The 15,658-nt window shown below is 41.8% G+C and overlaps 1 protein-coding gene across 3 annotated transcripts in view; it reads left to right on the top strand.

Annotated features, from left to right (window-relative positions):
* Positions 1–15,658, top strand: part of SLC6A11 (solute carrier family 6 member 11) — a 310,046-nt gene that overhangs the window by 194,998 nt on the left and 99,390 nt on the right. For all 3 annotated transcript variants that reach the window (XM_030207198.1, XM_030207197.1, XM_030207199.1), the window contains one exon: positions 10,944–11,078. In XM_030207198.1, coding sequence (XP_030063058.1) covers positions 10,944–11,078 — 135 coding nt within the window. The remainder of the gene's footprint in view (positions 1–10,943; positions 11,079–15,658) is intronic.

The following is a 15,658-nucleotide window of genomic DNA, read 5'->3' as shown; positions in this document are numbered from 1 at the left end:
AAACTGAGTGCAAAGTTATTAGAAGTAGAGGAAAACAGACAAATATTTGAGGGTTTTTTAGCAGACCAAGAAACACTATGGGAGGTGATGAATGATAAGGGAGCCTGGTGGGACATGGTAAAGGGGCGAGTCAAGGCCCTTTTCCGGTCCCTAGCCAGGAAGCAGAGTCAGGGGTTACAGGCACAGTGCTGTCGTCTTCGTAAGCAATTGGACCACGCAGTCTCCAACCATCTAGAGAAGGGAGAGATAGAAGCTTTGCAGGCCCAGTTGAGGCTGTTGCAATATGATCGATACGCTGCTTTGCTTCTGGAAAGGGAATATGGGCATCGGTATTCCCCGGATCCTTTCCAGAATTGCAAGGTAGCAGTAGGACACAAGGTCATTTATGCTATGAGAGATGAAGCAGGGCAGCGATTGATGAACCAACGTTCAATCGAGGCCAGGGTCATTCGGTTTTACACCCAATTGTGGGGGAAAGAGAGCTTGGTTTCTAACTTCATGCTATCATACGTGCAGAGTGCCCCAGGCTTGGAAAAGGTTTCGGAGGGGGAGATGGAACAACTGCTTAGGCCCATTACCACAGGAGAGGTAGATGATGCTATTGATACGCTATCAGCACGTACAACTCCGGGTCCCGATGGGCTGACCCCAGAGTTCTACAAAAAATTCCGTGTGGTCCTGATTCCAGTGTTAGCTGCAATTTTTAATAATTGTTTGCAGAACGGGCGTTTGGCCCCTTCACAGCAGTGTTCTATTTTGGTTCTCCTCGCAAAGAAGGGAAATCTGGAACTTATCGAGAACTGGAGACCCATAAGTCTTCTGAATGTAGATAGGAAAATAATGGCCAGGATTATTTACAACCGCCTGGCTGGGGCAGTGGGTGGTCTCTTGTCATCAGCACAGTTTTGCTCGGTGAAGGGGAAAGGGGCAGTGGAAGCAGTTTGTACCATCTGTGAAATAGTGGAAAGGAGTCAAGGTGGGACAAAGGGAAAGTATTTGCTGACCCTTGATCAGTCTAAGGCTTTTGACAGGGTGTCCCAGGAGTACCTATGGCTAGTGCTTCGGTGCTATGGGATACCCGACCAGTTTATAGGGTGGATCCAGACTTTGTATCGCAATGCAAGGAGTAGCACTCTAATAAATGGTTGGGTGGGCAAGAGCTTTGCAGTGAGGTCAGGGGTACGGCAGGGGTGTCCCCTCAGCCCCTTGCTGTACGTCCTTTCCTTAGATCCTTTCCTCAGAAGGTTGAGTGGAGGGTTTAGCGGTCAACTAGAGGGCATCTCTTTGGGTTCACACACATGGCGATGTGTCGCCTACGCAGATGATGTCACAGTAGTAATCAGTAGCAAGGAGGAAGCCGAGCGAGTTCAGACCTGGATGGCAGAATACACACAGGCTGCGGGGGCCCAGATAAACCAGGATAAGAGCTCCGCAATTTGGGTAGGACAGGGCAGACCAGCTTTCAAACTTCCCAGTCAGTACCCAGTAGCAAGGGATGAAGTACGGATCCTGGGTCTCTGGGTAGGCAGACAGGACTATGATACGATCAACTGGGAGAAGGGGCTGGGGAGAGTCGAGGAAAGGGTGGCCCAGTGGAAATCATATAAGTTGCGGTTTGTGGAAAAACTGCATGTCATTAAGACCTATCTGATACCCCTTCTCCTGTTCATATCCAAGGTCTGTTTACTGCCTATATCGTTACATGCCAGAGTATACAGCTTGTTTTTCCAACAGCTATGGGGGAACAGGATGAATATTATCTGGAGGGAGGTGACCTATTTGCCCAAAAGGGAGGGGGGGTTGGGAATGGTCAACCCTGTGGTACATTTTAGTTGTTTCTTTTTCCAACAAAATCTGGGAGGGGTCTTGCGGGAAGGGAGGCCGGCTTGGGCAGACTGCATGGCCTCCTGGCTTCAGCGGTACTTGAGGGATTGGGTGAGGGGAGGTCAGGCAATGCCCCTGCGAGGGAAGGCGGGATACTTGCCACAGTACATCTCACCTCTGTTGAGATTGGTGAAGAGATGGGGTATCACAGTACAGGAAATCCAGAAGGAGGACAGGAGGCAGCTACAACACCGCATTATTCAGACACACTTTTCAACACGTCTAGCCTTGAGGGACTGCCCAGGTCCAATACAGGAGGAAGGTCTGGCTTTCCTCAATTCATCACGCCTCCCCCGGAAGATTGCGGACATGGCCTGGCTGACTTTCCACAGCCGGCTTTATGTTCGAGCTAACATGAAAAATAGAAACAGCAATGATCGTAAGTGCCCGAGGGGGGAGTGCATGACGGAGGATGAAACAATGGACCACTTCCTCCTCAAGTGCCCGTTCAATCAACAAGTCTGTCAGGCAGTAGCCCGCCAATTAGGGATTCCTTTCTTCCACCAGCTATCTTATGCAGAATGGGCCTATGGAGGGTTTCCAAAAGGAAAGGGGTGGTGTAGGGAGACACTGTATATCATTGCTGCAGCCCTTTGTTACTTCCTGTGGCAGGCACGCTGCCAAGCTTCATTATATCGGAAGTGGCTGTCTGTACAGGAGGTGGCAGGGGATGTGGTACATTTTGTCCAGCAGCTGGCAGTGAGGGAGAAGGAGCATTGTTCTGGACTACAGTGGGCAAGGCATTGGAGGGGTTTTTCGTTTCAGCCTCCCTGAGTGGGAGGGTTTGTTGAGGGGCGGGGGTATTGGCCAGTAAGGTTTTATTTATGTATTAGTTAGCGGGTTTTATTGCTTGTTTTATCGCTTGTTTGTATGCTTGGTTTGTCTTGTTGCAAGTTTCAATAAAGACAATATATATATATATATATATATATATATATATATATATATATATATATATATATATATATATATATAACCATTTATGGCAGGTCAATGGCTGGCAAAAATTGGTGTATTACAAGCTAGGTGTGCATGTCAGTGGGAGGCATGCCTACATACTACCCAAGATCCACCCATTTGTTACTCACAGATGTGCATCATGGAACTTGCACGCACCCTTATAGATTAGCGTTTAGGGCAAGTGCATGTGTAAGTGGTAAATAAGGTGCCAATCAGATACACATGTGGTGCCGAACCACTGGCGCACAGTTAGACAATTGCCCTTAATGTGTTTCCCTTAGAGACTTGTGAGGTGAAATTTTATCTTTTACAGTTACCTCTTGGCTAACTTTCTTTTATTACACATTATTACATATACTGTTACAATATTGTAACAGTATATACGTTTCAGCAAATCTACGTAATCAGACTGAGAATATGGTTTTCTGACTCTCTGTATTAAGCGCTGTGTAATAATCTGTTAATGTGGCTAATTATTTTGGCTTATCTAATAAAGCCTTATTTCTGTGATAGTATATCTGAGTTAGTGTGTTGGTTATTGTGTAACTCATCTCAAACTCATAACATTTTAAAATTCAAGGTGATATTTCCAAGTTTTTTTTAAGACTTTCTATCCCATCCAACAGAATGTGCCATCAGGGTGGCATACAATCTAATTAAGAAAATAAACGAAAGACAAGTGAAAGAACAGACAAAAGGAACTAGGGCAGAACTTCAATGTAAATAGGAATGTGGGGAGAGAAGAAGAAAACATTATGGTGGGGGAGACTGTCTGCCAAGTAAAAGTGACTCCATCTGAGAAAAAAAAAAAACCTAAGCATAAGCGTCTTGAAAAAGGAAAGTCTTAAGTTCTGTTTTAAAATGGTGTAGCAAGATGATTTGCCTGAAATGAGATGGTAGGGAATTCCATAACTTTGGGCCTTGAAATGAGAACATAATATATCTACTGTGCTCATGAAAATGTTCTCTATGTCATGGAATTAACAGAAGGTTGAGTTGCGATGACCTCAGTTCTTATGCTTGAGTTAAGGGGTGAGATATCTCAAAAGGTAAAGGGGTTTGAAGGCAGCAAGAGTTTTAAAAACTAACAGAAGGATTTTGTAAGCAATACAGTGGGGAAATTGGGAGCCAATGTGAAGATTTAAGTTAAGAGGTAATATTTTTGCCTTTGCCCCCTATATTAAACTTGATTAAATAGTCTCCCATCCCTTGAATGCTCTGTTACCGTAAGACTGAAAAGAACTTCAGTGGAGTCCAGGATATCTTTATTTTTAAATGTATCTTGCAGATGGAATGAACCAGTCAAACATTCTCACCAGCAATACCTGTCCTTCACCGGAGGCTTGTGTATATCTTTGAACGGATCTCTCTACCACTGTTTCCTCTAAACTCAGTGGGAGTCCTCCTCCTCCTCCTCCTACTACTACTACTACTACTATAAATCATTTCTATAGTGCTACCAGTCGTATGCAGCACTTCACAAATGAACATGAAGAAAAGACAGTCCCTGCTCAAAAGAGCTTACAATCTGAATCAGGACAGACAGGACCAATAAGGATAAGGGTAAGAGAGACAGAAGGACACATAGGGAAAGGGACTATTGAAGAGAGGAGGACAAGATAAAGGTTACGAGTAAGTGACAAGTTAGGAGTCAAAAGCAGCATCAAACAGGTAGGCCTTAAACCGGGATTTGAAGGCGGCCAGGGATGGAGCTAGTCTTAATGGCTCAGGAAGCGCATTCCAGGCATAAGGTGCGGCAAGACAAAAGGAACGGAGTCTGGAGTTAGCGATGGAGGAGAAGGGTGCAATTAGGAGAGATTTGCCTAGTGAACGGAGTTCCTGGGAGGGAGTGTAGGGAGAGATGAGGGTGGAGAGGTAGTGAGGGGCTGCAGAGTGAATGCACTTATAAGTCAATAACTGAAGTTTGAATTTTATACGGAAACGGATAGGGAGCCAGTGAAGTGACTTCAGGAGAGGGCTGATATGTGCATAACGATTTTGGCAAAATATTAGTCATGCAGCAGAATTTTGAAAAGATTGAAGAGGAAGTGGCTGAGTGGAAGACCAATGAGAAGCAAGTTGCAGTAATCTAAGCGAGAGGTGATGAGAGTGTGGATGAGGGTTCTGGTAGTATGTTCAGAAAGGAAAGGGCGAATTTTGGCAATATTATAAAGGAAGAAATGACAAGTTTTAGCAATCTGTTGAATATGTGCAGTGAAGGAGAGGGAGGAGTCAAAGATGACCCCAAGGTTACGGGCAGATGAGACAGAAAGAATGAGTGTGTTGTCGACAGAAATAGAGAATGGGGGAAGGGGAGAGGTTGGTTTAGGTGGGAAGATAAGGAGCTCAGTTTTGGACATATTGAGCTTCAGGTGGCGGTGAGACATCCAGATAGCAATGTCAGAGAGGCAGGCAGATACCTTGGACTGGATTTCTGCCGAGATTTCTGGTGTGGAGAGGTAGATCTGGGAGTCATCAGTGTAAAGTGATAATGAAAACTGTGGGAAGAGATCAGAGCACCAAGGGAGGAAGTATAGATGGAGAAAAGGAGAGGTCCTAGGACGGATCCTTGAGGTACACCCACTGACAGCGGGATAGAGGAAGAGGAGGATCCACCAGAGTATACACTAAAAGAACGCTGTGAGAGATAGGAAGAAAACCATGAGAGAGCAGAATTCAGAAATCCAAGTGAGGACAGCGTGTCAAGGAGTAGGCTGTGATCAACAGTGTCCTCCAATTGCATTGCTACCAGTAGGCTTTAATATTGTGTTTTCAATCACTAGAGACAGGCAGGTTCCCTAGAGTTTGCCGAACACCCTTCTCTGGCAGCACTCAAGGGGGTGGCCTTCTCACTTAGCTTAGAGGGAACTCTTGTTGGTACTAATGGTCTATAGAATATATTATACCAACATAAAGAGAAGAGCAGTGCCCCCTTTCCAAGCTAAGCAACAGTTCCTTTTATCCTTTCAGTCCCTGCATTTCACTTCATTTAGTATTATTTTTAACATAAAATACTACTTCTCTCCCTTTTTGCCTACCCTGTCCTCATTAAACATAACCAAAGCCCTGATAATTACACATCTTGCAAAATTAAAGCTTTGTATCTCCTGTAAAGCAAGATAAGTTAAATTGCTTCAATTAACTATTCTTGAGGTTCACAAAGTTTCCCCTGTCAGGAGCAAAGCTGTGTGCAACTCAAATTCACAATTATGCTCTTTTGTTCCTAGAACAAGAAATTTCAACATATCTTTATCTCATGCCCAGGGGCTTTGCTAAAAAACAAATTGATTTTCTCTGCTTTGACACATTACCAACCTGTTCTTTGACTATTTTGATTTCTGTGGCTAGCAGAAAAATTACCCAGTGGAGGCTGTGTTCAAAAACTGATGGGATTCAAAAATGCATGGGATAAACACAGAGGATCCTTATGTAGAAAGAGGAAGGAATTAAAACAAACCTTGAATGACCCTTACTCTTAAACAAGGCATCGAGGAGTATAACTACTACTACTATTTAACATTTCTAAAGCACTACCAGGGTTACGCAGCGTTACGCAGCGCTGTACAATTAACAAAGAAGGACAGTCCCTGCTCAAAGGAGCTTACAATCTAAAGGACAAAAAATGCAGTCGATTAAATTGGGGCAGTCTAGATTTCCTGGATAGAGGTACAATGGTTAGGTGCCGAAAGTGGCATTGAAGAGGTGGGCTTTGAGCAAGGATTTGAAGATGGGTAGGGAGGGGGCTTGGCGTATGGGCTCAGGGAGTTTATTCCAAGCATAGGGTGAGGTGAGGCAGAAAGGGCAGAGCCTGGAGTTGGCGGTGGTGGAGAAGGGTACTGAGTGGAGGGATTTGTCCTGTGAGTGGAGGTTACGGGTAGGAGTGATAGGTACAACCCCAATCTAAGGTATAGATGGGTATAACTTACATAGAGAGGCAGACAGAATAAAACCTTATCTGGTAGACTAGATGGATCATACAGGTCTTATCTGCCATCATTTACTATGTTACTATGAATGATGGTAATAACGGCTTTAGATTTTGTAAATATATAACTTAGACACTTGCAACACATCCACCTCTTTCATTACTATATGTCTGAACAAGACTGAACCTACAAAATATTAAGGTGGCAAAACATTGGCAGCAGCTTTATTTGAAAAGCACAGTTCATAACAATATATATAAAATGGCAAACTCTGCAAATCCCCAAGAATGTACAAATTAAAACATCTAATTAATGACTCTTAGTTTCTCATTCAGCTAGATGGTATCAAACTAGTTGTGAAAAGTTCCCAGTATCTTCAGGGGCCCGCAGTGATGCTGAGCCTAAAAAACTCTTCTTCCTCAAGGCGGCGATGGCCTCAATTTCATGATATAACAACCCCTCCCCCAGTAATTCCATATCCCCTCCATTCCCGCCAAAAGTTGTGACAGCATAATGCTTCTCACCGCTCCCCCCAAAAGTAGCTGTGGTCCCATTGCCACCATAACATATCTTGTAAAGCACTAACAAAAATATCTAAACCACTATCAGATAAATGGACCCCCATCTAGTCTATAGAGGGCAAGACAATCAGCAGTCAGAAGTTAACGAGAAATCACCAAACCCCTCAAAACTAAAACAAACTTAGACATTTCGGCATTAGATCTACGACGCAAACATGATAGCTTTGTGGCATGTAGTACCCCTCCAGACCAGATGATGAATCACCTTAAACCAAACTAACCTAGTATTAGGGAAATAGGCTGACAAGAAAAATCTCTTTTCATTTGTCTAATTGCATCCACTCCCTTCATGCAACATAAATCATTACCCCCCCCCCCCCCCAAAGTGAACAATCATACTGTAAGGTGAAGAAAAACATTTAGCTTGCAGAAGGGTTGACAGGAGCAGGTCCAACTGCATTCCTTGGATGCCAAGCCAATGAATATGAATCCCTAATGTTGTCAGCCCAAGGTTCACAAGATTCAACATAGTTGTACTTTGAAAACTGCCCAAGAAAAAAAGTGCTCATGGACATCTGCATCTCCTTTTTCTATGGGTACTTTTTCTAATCAAAACAATGTGCGTAGTTTTGAAAATACAAAAATATGCCTGTTATTTCATACCCTGCCCAACTCACATCCCTGGGAACGTCTCAGATACACGTGAAGAACGGTATATGCATCAGGCAGAACAACATACAATTTTTACCCTCATACAGGGTGGGAAATATTGAAATAGTTTATTTCTATTGGTAAAGCTGTTTTACTGGCAGCAACAGTTTTGAAAATTGCCCTCCCTAAGTTAATGAAAATTTTCATTGCCCTAAAAGCACCAGCAACATGAATCATGAAGCTCTGTAAACTGAACATAGGACACTTCTTTCTTTCTTTGTGATGCTTTTTCATCTTGAATCATTATTACAGCCAGAATCAGAGCACCCACACAAACCAAGGTTTTGTTGTTGTTATTGATGCTGCTGTTTATTCTAGCAGAAAGCTGATTGCTTCTCACTTAACACAAGTAATTAGAAACAGCTTTTTTGTTGCAGTGGTAGTTGAGACTGCACTCAGACAGTTCAAAGATCCCTCATGCATAAACAGTCATGCGTGAGACCCACAGAAGGAAGTATTCACTTACGAGGATCCTTTTAATAACAATTGCAAATAAAAAAGATTCTGTAATATATAAAAAAGGGTCAATAGAACTTTCTGCTTTTATTTTTCTGTCTTCAAAGCAGACTCACAAACAAGCAGTCAGTCCTTCCTCTCATGTGTCACATGAATCCTGCAATTTTATTTATTTTATGTATTAGGATTTATTTACCGCCTTTTTGAAGGAATTCACGCAAAGGCGGTGTGTCCTCTCCTGGTATAGAGAATGGTCCAGAAATTGGCAACTGTGATTTAATGTTAACAAAATGCAGGGTCATTCACCTGAGCTGCAGAAACCTGAGGGAGCAGTACCATATAGGGGGTGAAGTACTTCTGTGCAGGAAAGAAGAGCATAACTTGGGGGGGGGGGGGGGGTGATCCTATCTGATGATCTTAAGGTGGCCAAACAGGTAGAACAGGTAACAGCTAAAGCGAAAAGGATGCTTGGATACATAGGGAGAGGAATGGCCAGCAGGAAAAAGGAGGTGATGGTGATTCTGTATAAGTTTCTGGTGAGGCCTCATTTAGAATACTGTGTACAATTCTGGAGACCGTGCCTTCAAAAAAGATATAAACAGAATCCCCCCCCCCCCCCCCCCCCCCCCCCCCCCAATATTCAGCCGGTGGCGGTCAGCTTTTTTTAGAATACTGATCGTCACCCGCTACATTATCCCCCAGTATTAAGTGCCAGGCCATGTTTGGGCACTGGCACTGAATATCAGGCAGGCTGCTGTAGCTTATGTGGGCCCGGCCGATATTCAGCCAAGCCCACAAAGGAAAGCTATGGGGGCCCTGGCTGAATATCAGGCCGGGACCTGCATTAAAAAAAGTTTCTTTTCCTGTGGCCCCCAACAATAGCTCCCCAGGACACCTCTCCCTGGCAACAGCTTTGCACTGCTCCCGCACCCCCCCCAACAACACCCCCCACACCCAGCAGCATCCCATTCACACACCCACCTCCCTCCCTGTTCCCTGTTTGTTCCCTGCATACAGTTCAAGCTTCTCCTACTAACCTACAAATGCACTCGATCTGCAGCCCCCCTTACCTCTCTACCCTCATCTCCCCTTACGTTCCTACCTGTAACCTCCACTCTCAAGACAAATCCCTCCTCTCAGTACCCTTCTCCACCACCGCCAACTCCAGGCTCCCCCCTTTCTGCCTCGCCTCACCCCATGCTTGGAATAAACTCCCTGAGCCCATACGCCAGGCCCCCTCCCTGCCCATCTTCAAATACTTGCTCAAAGCCCACCTCTTCAATGTCGCCTTCGGCACCTAACCACTACACCTCTATTCAGGAAATCTTGACTGCCCCAACTTGACATTTCATCCTTTAGATTGTAAGCTCCTTCGAGCAGGGACTGTCCTTCTTTGTTAAACTGTACAGCGCTGCTTAACCCTAGTAGCGCTCTAGAAATGTTAAGTAGTAGTAGTAGTAGTTTTTACATACCATCCATTATCAATAGGCCTCGCCATGTGAACAGGAAATGATGCATCTACATGCTGGCAGGAAATGACATCCTTCTACCTCAGGAGACACCAACGCTGATACGGCAGCTCCTAATCTGGTGCTGATATCACCACCCACCAAAAGGATGGTTGTGGCACTAAACCAGGTCATTGCCTGAGGCCACCACCCCAAGAAAGTATGACTGTGGCCTTGAAACCACGCCGGTGCCTGCTGCACTGGCGAACAGCACAGCAAGTGAACAGCCACAGGGGGGCGTAGCCTTCATTAGACGTGATCCCTTAATTAAACTCTAGAAGAGAACTGTATTTAGTAACCTATAGCTACCAGCCTGAGAGCCCAGAGGATGATGCTTTCATATAGATAGATAGATAGATAGATAGATAGATAGATAGATAGATAGATAGATAGATAGATATTAGAAGTTATGGAAAGTTATTTCTGTGAGTTAATTAAACTAGTCATGCAATAAAATATGCAAAGATTGGTATATTGTTTAACCCTGCCAGTTCGGCAAAGTGAGCAATAAATCTCTATGTGCTTAGTAAACACTTTTCTGACTCAAAAGAAATATTTCATTGTGAAAGTCTATAGACTTGCATACCTTTAAAAATGACTGTAATTTATATTCACATTCATAATTTACCTAATTCATCAGGCTCTCACATGGTATAAAATTAATAGAGTGTCTACAAAAAAAGAAATAAGCAAATAATAGCATGTATAATAATGCTATCATTGTTCAGTCATTTCTTATCTGCAAATTCTTATGAAAATATATGGTGGCATGACATTTTTTAGCCTGTCCCATCCTCTGTTGAATAAACCCTATCTGATGGATAATTAGTGTTTACCATCCGAAGTCGGAAATTCATCATGAGGCGATGCATGCATTGACATTAGTTTCTGGGGTTTTGTACATTGTTATGAAAGCAGTAGACAATAGCACAGAAGTATATGATAACATGGTATCCGTACTGTTTTTCTGTTTGTAGGTGGTATATGTGACTGCCACATTTCCATATGTTATGTTGTTGATTCTACTGCTTCGAGGGGTAACGTTACCTGGTGCATCTGAAGGGATAAAATTTTACCTGTATCCTGATCTTTCACGCCTTTCTGATCCACAGGTAAGATGGTATCTGTAAAGAAAAATTTCTTTAGATAACTCTTGAATGTATCCCCTTTTAGTCTCATCCTATGACCTCTCATTCTACAGCCTCCTATCCATTGTAATATACATGGTTGAAAAGCATTTATACTTTGCAGATTTTTATGTTTATTGAGGTTTTCAAGCTCAAAACAAATGCATAAGCTATGATAAATGCCAGTGTCACAGAATACAAAAACCTCCACCCCCCCCCCCTTTTTTAATAGAACCATCATCGTTCCTCCTTTCCCTCTCACACCTTCTCCCTGTATACAACAGAACAAAAATGAAAATGTTATATCATTTCTCCCCTTCCCGCTTTTCCTCCAGGATATACAGGTTTAGATGTGCATGTCTATCCCTATATGCTTTATCACTGTTGATCATTTTAGCAGCTTCTCTCTAATATTACTTACTCAATCTTCATTTGGGGGGGGGGGTCTTTTATAAAAGCTTGCTAGTGTTTTTAGTGACACTAATGATTAGCACATGAGACAGCCATAGGAATATAGGGGCGTCTCTAGCATTTAGTGCATGCTTATTTCTAGTGCATGCTAAAAACACTAGCTATCCAGCTAATATTGTCATTAGCTTATAGTACCTACATAGAGAAGATGCAAAATCACTTACCATCTCCTGTTTAGGAGATACTAAAGTGCTCCCATGTTAACTCTGTGTTATCCAGTTAGCAGATGCATTAATCACAACACATTAGCTGGATAACACAGGAATACCCACTGTCCACTCCCTCACAAAAATATTTTTAAGAAGTTGGTAATGCACAGGTTAACACAGGCAAAATACCGCAAAATGTTTTAAAGCATTTCTGCATGCTCTAACTGTGTGTTAAGGAAAAGCTAGGGAAACGGAAAGGAGATGGGATTTGACATACCTCCTTTCTGTGGTTACAATCAGAGTGGTTTACAGATTATACACAGGTGATATTTTGTACCTGAGGCAACGGAGGGTTAAGTGACTTGCCCAGAGTCACAAGGAGCTGCACTGGGAATCAAGAACTGAGTTTTGCGTGAACTATGTGCTGCTCGCCGGGTCACAGGGTCCCATTCCCAGATGGCACTTTTGGAAAGGAAATGGGAGGGGGAAAGAAATAAAAGACCGGACAAGCTAGGTTGCCCGGTCACAGTGTCATGGCTACCTACGTTAATAACATGGCTGCATATAGGGAAACAATTAAACCTCCTTGGGTATAGACGATTTCAATCTTGTCATGTGACGCTATCACCTGTCAATAAATAATAAATAAACCAAACCTCCTTAATTTATGCGCATCTAAAACCTGACTAATAGAAGCACCACAATCTCTTTTTAGAAATAAATAAAATGTTACTATCATAGTTTTCCTTAACGGCTGCTCTGCCTTAATTATGCCGATTTTGCTTGTTCTAATCATTATAACCAAGTAGTGTCACCACTGCTGCTCCTCGTGCGAAGTTCTGCCTTATAATGATGATTGCATCTAGAGCAGTTCCCTGCCTGGTTGCAAATCATTTATGAAAAATAAAAAGGTGGGAATACAAGCCAAGCTATCCAAAAACTGAAACCAAAGCGAAATTTAAAATAAACAGCGTTTATTAATTTTCAAAACAATGATAATAAAACAGTTACACATTAAAAGTGAGTCACTTTTAATGTGTAACTGTTTTATTATCATTGTTTTGAAAATTAATAAATGCTGTTTATTTTAAATTTCGCTTTGGTTCCAGTTTTTGGATAGCCTGGCTTGTATTCCCACCTTTTTATTTTTCATTTTATGCTCCGTGGGATCTATTGAGTTCTCCACGTACGTGGATTCTCTTTAGTGCAAATCATTTATGGCAACTACAAGTGTTAATTTTGTAGCTTGTGTTCTGGTGATGAACAAAGGGACCGTTTTACTAAGATGCATAGAGCATCCGAACATGGGACTTTCCTGTGCACTAATCCCCAAATTATATGTATGGCGCCTTAAGGTATTATGCATGCTAATTTGGCCACATGACCAAATTGCGTGCATAACTTGATTAACAAGCCAATAATTGGTACTTAATAACCAATTAGCAGCACTAATTAGCTTTAATTAGAATTTACACACATAACTTTCTAGGCGTAGTTGTGGGCATTTCAGAAAACCATGTGCACTATTATGGAACAAATCCAACCTGCACCTAACTTAGGCACAGGTATGGTTTTAGGTGGCCTAAGTGGGTGCACCTAAATCTTAGTCGAAAGAACGGCACATAGGCATATTCAATAAAATAGATCTAACTTTAGGCATAGTTTATAGGATCATGCTAACTGTGTGGTTTTCAGCGCTGATTTTTAAAATGCCATTTATAGAATTTGGCCCTAATCTCATTTCTAGAGTGTCCCTTAAAAAAGAGCTTTTTTTGTCTGAAAATAATTAATGCGGGAGTACTTACTACTTCCTTAATTTAGGAGGTGCTGAGTGCTCCTGTGTTAACCCCGTGTTAACCAGTCAGCACACAGTAATGTAAGCATGCTAGCTGGATGACACTTCCATGCCCGTTCCCTGTCTACCTATATAGAAAAAGGGAGGTCCAATGCTTCCACAAACAAACCAGAGGGATCAATAAACACAAGGGTGGAAGAATGCCAAAAGTCCAAAAATGACCAGTTCTGAAACCACGGTAGGAAGAGCGCCAAATGAAAGCTTATTGGGACCCTACATGGTCCGTGTTTCGGCTAGACAGCCTTCATCAGGGGTCTAAAAACATAAAATCAATTAATTTAAAACATCAACCATAAAACACAAAAATGGAAACTTTTTATCTTAGTTATACTACATATATAAGTTGTAAGACATGACAGTTAAAAAGCCTAAAAATATTAAAGAAATACAAATTGGTTATAACAAAAGAATATCATACATAAAAATCATAAAAATCGATCGCAGAATGATGATATGTTGCACAGGACATAGTGGCATATTTTCAAAGCAATTAGATTTACAAAGTTTCATAGCAACCTATGGAACTTTGTAAGTAAGTGTTTTGAAAATATGCCTCATATTGTAATATTTTGTAAATAGAGCAATTAGATACACACACACACACACACACATATAGATAGATAGATAGATAGATAGATAGATAGATAGATAGATAGATAGATTCATATTTACATGCATATAAACACCCATTCAAAAATCTGCAGTATTCCCACCCCGTAATTGTATTGTGTTTATATAAAAAAAGTAAATAACAAATAAAAAAAATAAAAACATATATAACCTTATGTATAAGTATGTCTATTCTAAAAGATGTCAAATGGACACCTAGGATATTTAAAAATGGCATTATAAGTTTACGTACCAACAGCTTGATGTATACAGATTGGCTTCTCAATCTCTCAAGTTGAAGAAAATGTCAACTATGAAGGATTTAAAAACATTTTTTATATAGAATTCATCAGTTTTAAACCATAAAAATGATTGAAAAACGAAGTAAATGAAAAAGAGAAGTAAATGAAAACGAGAAATGGAATAAATATGCAAAAAATAAATAATGTGCCATTAGTGTGCACAAACAGGAAAACTACCACAAAATGCTTTAGCACATCTTCGGAATGTCTTTCTCGTAACACTAGGCCTGCATTAGGGCTTAGCACACCTTAATGAAAAGGCCCCAAAATCCCTGGTAAATGATGGTGTATCTACAAAAACTTTGGAAGATGTGTTTGAATTGGATGACCCTGTCCGCACCTCAAAAAAAGATATAGTGGAATTGGAAAAGGTGCAGAGAAGGGCGACAAAGATGATTAAGTGGATGGGATGACTTTCCTATGAGGAAAGGCTAAAGCGGCTGGGGCTCTTCAGCTTGGAGAAAAGGCAGCTGAGGGGTGATATGATAGAGGTCTATAAAATAATGAGTGGAGTGGAAAAGATAGATATGGAGCGTCTGTTTATGCTTTCCAAAAATACTAGAACAAGGGGGCATGCGATAAAGCTGGAGTACAGTAAGTTTAAAACAAATAAGAGAAAATTTTTCTTTACTCGGCGCATAATTCGACTCTGGAATTCGTTGTCGGAGAATGTGGTTAAGGCAGTTAGCTTAGCAGAGTTTAAGAAAGGTTTGGATGGCTTCCTGAAGGAAAAGGCCATAGAATGTTATTAAAGAGATGTAGGGGAAAATCCACTATTCCTGGGACAAGCAGTACAAAATGCTTTGCTCCGTGGATCTTGTCGGGTGATTCTGAACTGGATTGGCCACTGTCGGAGACAGGGTGCTGGGCTAGATGGACCTGTTGGTCTGTCCCAGTGTGGCGATGCTTATGTCTTATTGCATTTGATATCATCATTCTCTGTATACTGTAGTCATGCATTCCAAACTATTCCAACATATATTTTTTTCTATTTTCAGCTGTTTGCATGTAGTTTTGTTTCCTGGTGATGGTGTCAGAGAAGGGAGACAGTTAAGTTTAGGTGTGAGTCAAGGAAAAACTGTGCAATTGACAACGTCACATATTTTCCAGTGAAGAAGAGCTCCATTTAATCTATTCTCTGTCCCTGGAGACTATGTATTGTTTAAGGCACAATAGTTT

The sequence above is a fragment of the Microcaecilia unicolor genome, chromosome 6 (assembly GCF_901765095.1).
Source record: "Microcaecilia unicolor chromosome 6, aMicUni1.1, whole genome shotgun sequence".
NCBI classification, from domain to species: Eukaryota; Metazoa; Chordata; class Amphibia; order Gymnophiona; family Siphonopidae; genus Microcaecilia; species Microcaecilia unicolor.
The sequence above is the reverse complement of the archived record's forward strand: the minus strand, read 5'-3'. Positions and strand labels throughout refer to the sequence as shown.